This window comes from Castanea sativa, chromosome 11 (assembly GCF_040712315.1).
Source record: "Castanea sativa cultivar Marrone di Chiusa Pesio chromosome 11, ASM4071231v1".
Lineage (NCBI taxonomy): Eukaryota > Viridiplantae > Streptophyta > Magnoliopsida > Fagales > Fagaceae > Castanea > Castanea sativa.
Genome location: NC_134023.1, coordinates 32,677,628 through 32,689,120, shown reverse-complemented (window position 1 = coordinate 32,689,120; position 11,493 = coordinate 32,677,628). Strand labels below are relative to the sequence as shown.

Genomic DNA, 11,493 nt, shown 5'->3' with positions numbered 1-11,493 from the left:
AAAAAGAGAGGAAAGGGAGTGTTGTGTAGACCTTTTTATTTTTATTTTTAGAGAGAGAAGAGGGGGTGGGGAATACGATCAGACTGAAGAAAAAAAAGAAAATTCATAATTAAAGTTTAGTTTAAAACTATATATATTTTTTTACTAAAATACATTCTAAATTAAAATTTTTATTAAAAACAAAAATGGGAGTGACTTAGAAATTCGACAGAAAGATCAATTAGACATTTCTCGAAGTTCAAGGTCTTTAGGGGATTGGTAGGGTATTCAACAACAGTTTTCGTTGTTTAAATAACACAACACTTTTTCACTCACATGTATTTTCATAATACTTAAACAACATTACTAAACGGATCCTTAATTTCAGATTACAAGATTAGCGTGTCAATTTGATTTCGACTCAAAGTTTATGTTGTATTTTGCCCTTTTTTCCCCCAAGAATTTATAGATCAAGTGATGATGGCTTGTGTTCTTTGTCACCTTAGGAGTTCTGTGATATATGTTCTTTTTAGCTTTTGACCTTAGTATTGGATCATGAACACATATGTGATATAGCAAGCAATTAAGAAACAAGCCCACAGTCATTATAATGGTTTACATCACAAATATGTTACATTGCAAGCAATTAAGAAACAAGCCCACAATACAAGATTAATCAAATCAATGCTGCTTCTGTTATTAAGCCTTTAAAAAATTACAAGAAATATATGTTGTCAAACCCTTAAGATTACAATGACCAGTACTTCATCTTTGTATGTGTCCTATTCTCTCCCTGAAATAATAACATTCCTGCCCTGGCTCGGTTCTTTAATCCTACCTATGCAAATACAGATCAATATCTAAGAACAAAACCTATTTTCCAAAATAAAAAAGTGGGAACAAACCTTATGAAGAAGATTTTACAATAAACTGCTGTAGTTGTTGATGCAGTTAAAAGCGTCTTATTAGACCTAACTTTTACAGTAACTAATTTTGCTAGGAATTCAATTCCCCCTCACTTCCTCGTCCCTAGAATTTTGCCGAGTTAACTCATAATTTCCATTTGGGAGACTTTGATTCTCACTATTTACAATATTTGCTTTTGAGCAAAGAAAAAAGAAGGAAGACGTATATATGCTCACGTGCCACAAACTGCAAAACATTTAATGCACCACATGAGAGAGAGAGAGAGAGAGAGAGAGAGAGAGAGAGGGAGAGAGATTCTATTAACATTGTTATACCTGTGCCAAACCCAGTAGCTTTCACTGGTTTCCAGTTTCCAGCTTATTGCTGCAAAGGCTAATGTAGTGAACCCTGCTAGCACAAACATCCAGCGGAACCGTCTAAAAAGTGTCTTGATAAGATTTTGGACCCATACTTTAAGGGTTTGCCATCTGCAGCAATCAACATCCTCATCTTAGAAGAGAGTGGAATGGATTATCCATCACAGATACTTACGAGTTTCATCAGTTCAAGCACACAAGTGACTCTGTAGCATGTGTAGCGTATAATAATATAAATAAATATCTAATGTGTGACCATTATATAATTAAAACTTCATGATTGGTCAGGAAAAGAACCCACCTGTTACGCATATTAAAATCAAACCCCATTGAAAAGGAGCATGACCTATACTTAGTCATGAGCTCTATCAACCATCCAATAAGAAGACCCAAAGCTCCAATTGCTATCACAATAATAATATTGGAAGACCTGCAGTTGGCATAGTTAAATTCCAACAATAATTTTCTTAACTCTTATATTATATGTATTAGAACAATGTCTACCAGCATCAGTTACCTGGTTGCCTTTGTTGCAGCCATGAGGGCAGTAAGGATAGCTACAGCTGTGTGAATAGCCCTCTTAAAAACTTCATCAATGGTAGCTAGGTACACAAAAGTACTCACCACAGCCATGAAAGAGAGCCAAAAGTCCATAAACTGAAACATTTTTCATTTAACAAATCAATACTATCTCATGTTAAAGTTGTTGAGAGAGAGAGATTTAAAATAACATAATAGAAAATTTACAACATTTTACAAAATTTGGATCACTTTTGCTAAAAGCCCAATTCTCTAAGCACCTTGAGTGAGAATGTATTTGGCTGTGGAACCAATAATTTATAACTAGAACTACACACACATATGTATGTATGTATTTACCTATGTATTCATACAGGTATGTACACCACCCACTCTGCTAAGGGTGGTCATTACTGTGGTCAAGCAATGACATAGTCGGTTTCACCAAAATAAAAAATACAACCACACCAGAAAGTTTAGAAAGCTGAGGTCAGCTGTGGCAGTTTACACAGTCAGTGCAGTCAGCCAATTTCCGCAATAGGAAAAAAATAATTTTATTTTTTTAACAGATCAGCAGAGGTCAGACTACATTTTATGTGGTGGTGGAGGTTGATGGTGGATGAGCATGTGGATTTCTAGGCTTGGGTTGTCAGCAATGAGACTCGCTGATCTGTTGCGGTCAATCTGAGCTTGGTTTGGGGAAAACGCCAATCTGTGGCAAATGTGTGGTCGTGTTAGGTGGAGAGTGATACAAAACACCTGCCAGGGGGAGAGCCTGAGGGGAAATATATATTAGGCAGTTGGTGGGGTTTCTGTCGGCTTTTCAAACACCTTACTGATGACCACACCAACTACTGTCAGTGTAGCAAGAATAGCCACTGACCACCACCAGAAGCGATTGGTCTGGTGCAGTCGTAGTCTGTGTGGTCGAAGCTGCAGTTTCTTGAACACCCTTTGCACTTCTATAAGCAGTATCAAAACAGTATAATATAGAAACTTCAATCAAAGAATGAATTGAAAACTCAATCTGAAACAAAAACAAGGGAAGTTGAAAATAGTCCATGTACGAAATTGGCACGATCATACATCTGTGCTGCCGCTTCTTAAAAAAATGTGAAGATAAGTACACAAAGATGGAGAAAGATGAAGCTTTTTTCATGAAATTTCTGGTTTTTTCAATTCTAATTTGGAAAAAAGTTAACATGACATCTATGTTATGATGACAAATTAATGAGTATCTTGGGATAATAATGTTCTAAAACTACATGATTAGGATGTGTTTAGATGAGCTTATTTTCATTGGCTCATTTTTGCTTAAAAAATAAGCAGTTTAAAAATACAGTTGTAACTAGAAAGTAGTGATGATTTTAAAAGTTGTTTTTAGCCAAATAAACAAAATAACCTAGAAAATAAGCTCATCCAAGTAGAGCCAAAATCAACAACTTTAAATTTTTCTACAGAAAATTTTTCCTATTTTGGGAGGGGGTGGGGCTTTTTGGGGTGGGGGGGGTCCATGTTCAATATCTTTTAAGTAACATTTTTGAGTATCACATGTATCCAAAGATCCTATCCAACATTTGATGGGGCCATGCCCCTGTCTACTTGTGGCTTTGCCATTGGATGTATTGACATTGTTCCCAATGGATTGCAGGCTTTTGGTGTCCATTGTTGTCTTTTTTTGTTTTTCAACTTTAAAGTCATATAGACCTTTAAATTTGAAATGGTGTGCACAGGTTTGTACAACCTAATAAATGATTAAATCTTTGTAAAACCTAAAGTTTTTAGAAACTAAAGTTCCTGGAAAGAGAAAATAATTCAGGATTAATTCATACCTGTAAGACATTAAAGGTTAATAAACACCACGTGCCTACATCACAAGCATGATACAAGCCACTCAAAATTCCGCTAGCTGTGTACACCACCCACTCTGCTAATGCCTGTATAAAACAAGATGTTGTCAATTTGGCAAATAAGAGGTCAAAAGAAATGCGTAGGCTGATTGGGATTGCTTGAACATTCCCTAATTGCTCAATCAGTTTGTACATATATGAGTTGTGAATAACTTCCCATGATATCACTGGACATATCATTGACCTCCTTGAGATTTCTACAATGTCACTAATCTCTACTTTGTTTCAAAACTTTTTTGGTTTTCACTTTTCCCCCCTTTCATTTAAGTAGATAGCTCACCGATGTGTAAGGAAATGCATCCATGACCTTACACTTCACCCTTGACCAAGAGTTTTCTATTGTCTGTCTTTATTAGAGTAAACATCTTCCACTAATTTATGCTCAAATTTAAAGTTAAACAGTCTTATGACAGCCATCATAACATTAAGAAAGAGCAGTGATATTGTTGCATAACCAAACGGGAAGATTCTGATATACAACAAAACCTATCACTATTCTTTGTTGTTAGAAGTTCTTAATTGTTTCAATCTAATCCAAAAATAAGGTAAAAGCATTACCTTCTGTCGAAGGGCCCAAAAGGCAGGAAGTACAGCGGCCGCATTTGACGCAATAAGACAAAACGATTGCCATATATGCCCTACAACAGTTTTTAGGCAAGAGAATCTAGTAAAAACTATTGAATATCAGGATACTAACTTCTGGCTTAAAATTCATATGCAAATAGATTATTTTTGTAAACCAAACAGTAGACAAAAAAGGAATGTGACTAACAGGAAACTAGACCAGATGATTCAGGGGTCAATGTCTCGAAATAGAAGACCAAAATTTTTATATCACAAACCTTCTAAGAAAAGAAAGTGGCCATCTAGAATACCAGAAAACTGGACCAAATGATTACAGCTTTTTTGAAGACTATAAAAAACTACATAGTAGTATCGAAGTGACCGCAACTTAGAAAATTTTGCAACAAAATTTTAAGGGTCAAAATTAGAAAATTTTGGCAACTTCCCATTGCAGGGACAGTCGGAATATATATATATATTGATTTTAACAACCGCCTGAAAGTTTAGCAAAATGGTTGTACAACATAAGGGGTGAAAAATTTACCAATAACAGACAAGGTAATATTAACAACATAATTATCAAAGACCAATTACAAAAACATCGTCTTAAATTACTTTGTATCAGCATTTACCTTGATGTGATACAATTTCAATGCCACAGTCAAAGCCTCCATGCCTTCGATCACAGGCGCAGAAGCTGAGGAAAGGAAAAAAGTACCCAATTACAAAAGTGAGGAAACTTAAATAAGACAAGCAATTTCTGATTCTCCATAAGTGAGCACCGAAATCATAACAGCAATAATGCTTTTGGGAAAAGAGAGTAATCAAAGAATGCCATGTATAATCTCCACCAAAAGAGAAACAATACAGATAAAGTAAAAATAATAAGGGGAAGGCTGAACATAAGACCTGTATGATGTTAATCCACTTGCATCAAAAGCAAGTCTGCATTCACCATGAGAGGAACAGCTTTGGGGGCATCTTTCAAGCGAAATGGACATGATTATCTCATCTTTGGAAGCACCACTACTAGTGTTAAGCTGTCTCAATCCAAAACCCCAAATTCCTTCTCTAACGTATAAAATATAAAAATCAACCTTTTCTTTGCTGGAATTATTCAATATGAAAAACATGGAGCCATCACTACTTCTTGTACTATTTGCATAAAAATAGTCCCATATATCAATAGATGGCAATCCACCAAATCTAGCATATACTTCATAATTTATCTCCGTATCTGATGTTAGTCGGATGTGTATATTTCCTCCAGCTGCACCACGAGGAATTTCCAACAGAAAGTAAGTCCAAATATCATCTGGTTTTTTACCATATGAGGAGTTACTTAGAAGGGGTTCAAGAGGGAAGTTGGCTGACTTCGAGAATACTTTTTCACTGACTGGCAAATAATAAGATTCAAAGGGGCTTGAACCTCTCCTGAGCACCGTCTGCAGACAACCATTCTCAGCTTGTCAATAAGTTATCCCTGCGAATAAGTTTCTTCAAGCATCAAGAAAAGAGAAGACACTACAGGCATGAGTTGTTCATCAACTTAATATAAACGAAAGAAACTAATATGAAAGGTGATATTTCCAATGTGAAATCTGCATGCCAGAATCCTGATCCTATTCTGTTTATAATGATTTTCTATATGATCATTATATTTTGGCATTATAAGCCATGTCATGCTTTATACGCAAACATTCTTAACAAAGAATTTTCTAATCATCTAAGAAAATGGGTCCAGATGGGAACTCATTGAAGAGATACATGTGCCCCTTCATATACCCAGTAGTGCATATTTACAAGTTTTATAAACAAATTCTCATCCTATTATACCAGCTTTTCATATTAAAGACACAAATTTAATAGAGGAAGACTGACAGAAAATGCATTTTCATTAACAATCTCACCTGAAGGACAAATCGTTCCCATGTACAATTTGCTCCAGCCTTCCCTATGGGACATTCAAGCACTTGTGATTCCATGGAATAGCAAACTTTTGTATTTGAGTTTTGAGTCCCTCCAAGTTCTTTTGAAATATTAACAGGTAAAATGGCAATATACCAACGACCAACCTTTGGTGAGCGAATTGACAAAGGGCCTTTACTTATGTTACTGGAATTATCATATAGTGCTGCGGAAGGAATTGCACCATGCCGAACAAAACACATTAAATTAACTCCAATAAAATTCCCAGAATTATTTGTTGCCATTACATTCAATCTAATATTCATTGCCATAATGGTTAACTCTTCAGCCACTCCCATTACCTCCAAGGAGTATACTTTTTGCTCACCATCACCAAGGCAAGAAGTTTCTAAACTATTTTTGCAGGAAATCACATTTTTACTTGTTTGGTTGTATGACTCGGCTACCGAAATATTTCCTGCAGATGGAACACATGAGAGTGGATCAACTGTTTGGTTGCAGTACTGGCCCCACATTGTTGGGATTGTACATCCTTCCACAGTAATGTTGGCACTAAAGGCATATGTTGGGCCTCGGACAATCTGCAATTATCAGAGCAGTAGCTATAGTTTAAATTTTCAAATGATTGCATTATTCATGACTGTCCAGAAATTTGATATTAAGACTCTTCATTGCAGAAGTGAAACAAGGTAGACTGGAAAAGGCTAAAGGGAAAAAAGTCAGCAATATTTAAGGTGTACAACACTCTGCACCATGGTAATTCTCTATTCATTGAAATTTAGCACAACCATTAGAATAGTAAAGCTTGTAGAACCAGCTGATTTTTTTTTTTCAGATAAATACTTGTAGAAAGAATCCATGGGCTTCACAATTTACACAAGAATATTAGAACTTTTGGTACGATAGATTAAATGCCATTTGATCTTATTACAAACAAACAGAAAATCAGCTTCAAACTTTCCAATAACTATCATTACCACAGCTTTCCTCCTAACAAAGTTTTCATTAATAAGAATGGCTTCCTCACAGAGATCACAAGCATTAACAACTTCCATTCTTGGGTGGGATTTATACGTATTAGGACATATATGAATCATGTTAGGAACATATATCATTTAGTATTGGCTTATCTTTTAACAAAACGCACTTTACTTGTAATTGGGTACATCTAGGATGTGTTTAATATTTCAAAAAACATGTTGTTCAAGTCAAGTATTAAAGCCATGAAGATTAGACCAAGAAACAAGTGAAAAAGAGTTGTTTATTAAAACTAGACAAATTCCCGACAGCTCTCGACAGATACTATCTCTCGAGGTTTAATAAGTCTCGACAGCACTTGACAGATACTACTATCGAGGTCTCGACAGCTGCTTGACAGATATATCTATCGAGAATTACGAAATTTAGATTTTCAGATCTAATTTTCGGCCCATACTGACATGTATGTGTAAGGTTTCTTCTCTCACAACTTTAGACATATATAAAGCTTATATTAAAAGCCGTCACAGAAGAAAATACAAGGAGAACACATGCAAAAGGTGACTGAGTGCCTTATTCTCTCTGAAAGAAGCTATTGTATCTTTGAGCCTTAGGGTTTTGTAACCAAGTGTTTCTTGATCTTCATTGTTGATGAAGTAAGGAACTTTGCAGTCAACAATCTTCTTCAAGTTGGTGTGTTAGTCACGTACTAGAAGCCGTGCATCATTGGTTAGTCACGTACTGGGATCCGTGCAAAAAGAGTGGTGTTCATATATTGAAGAGTTCAGACGTTCTAAAGCGGTAGAAGGTTTCTGCTGTAAGTTTATCTAGGGACAAAGTTTTTGTACTAGATCTGAAACTTCTCTTTATTATAGTGAATTGCTTTTCGGGAAGGTTTCCCCTCAGGTTTTTTTTACTATGAAACTAGTTTATTTCATTGGTTTTCCTGGGTCATCATATCTTGTCTTATTTACTTTTCTGTTGTGCATGATATTGATGTTTGTTTGTTTTAACAAGTTTTAAACATAATAAATCTAATTAATAACTTGGGTTTAAAACTTGTTAATTCTATCAACCGAAGTCTAAATTTCCCAACAATATGTATTAGAAGAAAATATAAAAAGAACTGCTATTTAACTAAAGTATTTTCCTTCACACAATATAATCAGATACAAAGCAGCATTACTAGCAGCCTTTGAGAAAAGAAGTTGACAAAAATTGTAAACTGAAGGGGAATGAACTATACCATCTTTGATTGTGTCCTTGTACGTCCAATGCCATTGAAAAGACCAAAATACCAAGCTCCTGGAGATATCTAAAGAACAACTTCATAAATATTATTGCTATCAACCAGAATATATATACATTCTGAAATATTCCTTGCACCAAATGAATCACCCTTTACAAAGTATGTATATATAAGACAAAAAACCACCTGACAATAATCATGGATTATCGTAAGTGGAAAACCGTGACACCATGTCAGTCAGACTTATTAAAAAAGACAAATATAGTGTGAACATTTTATTTAAGCATCCAAGAAGAAATGTACAATAATAAGTAAATGAGATTGAGATTGACCTGCTCATTTGTGAACTTCATTGCGATATTTTTCTGCATAGGAAAACACTGCTCCACCTTCTGAAAAGCGTGTATTCCTCCAAAAGAATAATTAGAGATGGGAACTAACACTGCAACAGAAGAATTTTTTTTTTAACTGCTGGCAAAGATACTCTGGTTAGACTGGTTACCAGAAGGAAAAATAAGTCGACCAGAATTCTTAATTGATTCAAAACCAAAAGCAAGTAGACAAAAAGAAAGAGTTTTAAAAGCAGCTACTTTGGGTGTTCCCTAACCCAAAGAAACTGTTACAAATGGTAAGTAATTTGAGAAAAACTACTGTCATAAAGCAGCAAGCAGAATACTCAGTCATTAATCCCTACTAGATAAAAAGAAAATTAATTTTGGTGGTCCCTTGTTAACTGTAAGGTTGTTTTCATATGAAGTACGCATATTGGCTCAAAGCATAACCTCAAAGAATATAAAGCCTATAAACTGGAATGGAAAAACAAGATTCAAGTGGATGAACAATGACAACAACAAATCCTTAGTCCCAAAATTTTGGGGTCGGCCAACCATTCATAATGGAGTGACTAAAATTTACATTGGCCATCAACCTACTGCAACCCTCCTTTTTTCAGGCATGGGATTAGCTGTGAACAAAATATATGACACTAAGCACAGCCACAGCCCACAGGCAGAGTTGAATAAATTCAAGTGGATGAACAGATGTATTTAATTAAGATTCAGTTGAAGAAATTCAACCACTTTCATCTGCAGTACCTAGATCTTTTAGAGAAGTATTTGAGACATCTGGCAGTGGGGGACTGCCATCTCTGAAGCAAATTATTGGAAGTGCGCTTTCAGGAGTCTTCCTTAAGCTAGCAGCATCCTGCAAACAAATTGGACTATAAGCAAATGAGAGAGGCAAATTATTCATAATGCATTAATTTGATAAATGATTTGCTGCAATTCCCTAAATTTTAAAGGAAAATTTTTGGAGCAGAACTCTGATTTCTACTTTAGGACAAAAGAAGAGTACATAGGCACAAGATATATTGGAACATAATGGAATTGGAAAAACTTAATAACAAGAAAACAAGCCTCAATTTCAGAATCAGCTATTAGACAAACGTCTTATGGAAGAAGTTACACATACAACAGAAACATCATAAGACAAGTAATTGATAAAAACTTATAATGAATGGATGTTGGAATTATTAAAAAAAAAAAATTCTATTAACTCTATAAACTTGAGCATACTTACAAGGTCTACATCCGAGATCAATGAAATAGATAATGAAGAGAACCATGATGGCAAATCAACTGGAACAAGGCAAAACAGCAAGATCAATAAGCTACTGTACAAAATGTAGATTTTTCAAAAGAGTTGGCATTTGCATCTTGAGTAAGTCAATATCTTGCCTTTGTAATTGAGAATTGACAGATTGAACACATAAATCTAACCATGACACAAAAAAATATCTTTTTTAAATTCAATAACAGGAAGTAGGTAAATACTTCAACCCAATAGAAGTAAGTAGGTATTGACAAAAGAAACAAAGTGAAAACATCTGAAGCAAAGCCCATTCCTTATTGCATTTGGAAAGAAAAAGGAAATATAAAACTTGATAATGATGAAACAATCAATAAGGTCATGAAAACCCTCAAAATTGAAATTGACTCTGGCACCAATATAACTGTGACACAGGCACACAGGACCAAATTAACTCTGATACTAAGACATATTGTCATGCAGCACCAAAACATGGTTACATACCGACCAAATGTTGCTTCTAAAATAATTAACTCTGAACCTAGTATAAGCATTAAATTTGTCTTATATATGATCTCATCTAAGATGAAGTTATGATACACAATTCTGCAATAATTTCGTCAATTTTGTTACTAAAATAAAAACATTCTCAGTGACTGTTACGTATATTTCACCTCTGCTAGGACTACAACATGTAAAACATAAAGAATATATTATATCACCAACATCAGCAAATAAGACCAAAAAAATAATAATTAATTAATTCAAATTTCATTAATTTTATTAGCAAAGATCAAATTTTGTCCATAACCCATTAAATATAGGTCCCCCACAATTTTTACAGCCAATTAATTCTAAAAATCAAGAATTGTAACATTAATAACATATACACAACACAACAACCATAATATTAAAAAAATTCTACGTATTCCATTAATCCTTCACGAAATTCAAAATTTTGACGAAAACCCATTAATCTTTACACCCCATAATCCTTCAACAGTCAATGAAAAACCAAACTTATGATCCAAATTCTCAAAGGGGTAATTGAGAATTAGTCCAAACACCACTGAAAAATAGCAACAACAAAAAAACCAGATTAATGAATCAAATACTCAAAAGAGTCATTGAGAAATGGCAGACAGACCTCTAATATAGCGCAAATCGAAGGGCCTGAGCGTTGTCTGAGGGTAGCTAAAGCTGGATACAGTGAAGGTGTTGTAACCCAGTTGGTCATAAGTATAACAGAGGCCAAAACAACAAGAAAAGAGCACGCAAATACTGAGAATCAGATTGAAAGGAGAGCACAGAATCGAATGAATAGCCATTTAGTATTATTGGTTTGGATGAATCTCGTAGCACACAGCATATATTTTCGTGAAGAAAAGCAATTGGCTTTGAAAGTTAAAGGGGTTTAAGAATAGAGATGTGTAATAATTGTATGTTCCGTGTATGTGTTTTGTTTTTTTTTTTGGTGTGTGAGATTGTGAAGGTT

The 11,493-nt window shown here is 34.7% G+C and overlaps 1 protein-coding gene across 3 annotated transcripts; it reads right to left on the bottom strand.

Moving 5' to 3' along the window:
• Window positions 1-651: 651 nt before the first annotated feature.
• Window positions 652-11,493, bottom strand: LOC142615089 (uncharacterized). 3 transcript variants are annotated; one of them, XM_075787778.1, is made up of 14 exons: window positions 11,146-11,488; window positions 9,990-10,048; window positions 9,506-9,614; window positions 8,744-8,853; window positions 8,409-8,477; window positions 6,166-6,765; window positions 5,165-5,700; window positions 4,888-4,952; window positions 4,250-4,329; window positions 3,614-3,718; window positions 1,780-1,919; window positions 1,564-1,692; window positions 1,221-1,373; window positions 652-1,131 (listed from the first exon to the last, which is right to left on the bottom strand). In XM_075787778.1, the coding sequence occupies exons 1-14, from the start codon at window positions 11,324-11,326 to the stop codon at window positions 984-986; spliced, it is 2,484 nt and encodes an 827-aa protein (XP_075643893.1). In that variant the 5' UTR covers window positions 11,327-11,488; the 3' UTR covers window positions 652-983. The 3 variants fall into 3 exon arrangements, with proteins under 3 accessions (XP_075643893.1, XP_075643895.1, XP_075643894.1); XM_075787780.1 differs by lacking the exon at window positions 11,146-11,488 and having other exon boundaries at window positions 9,506-9,630; window positions 9,990-10,030; XM_075787779.1 differs by lacking the exon at window positions 652-1,131 and having other exon boundaries at window positions 1,332-1,468; window positions 11,146-11,493.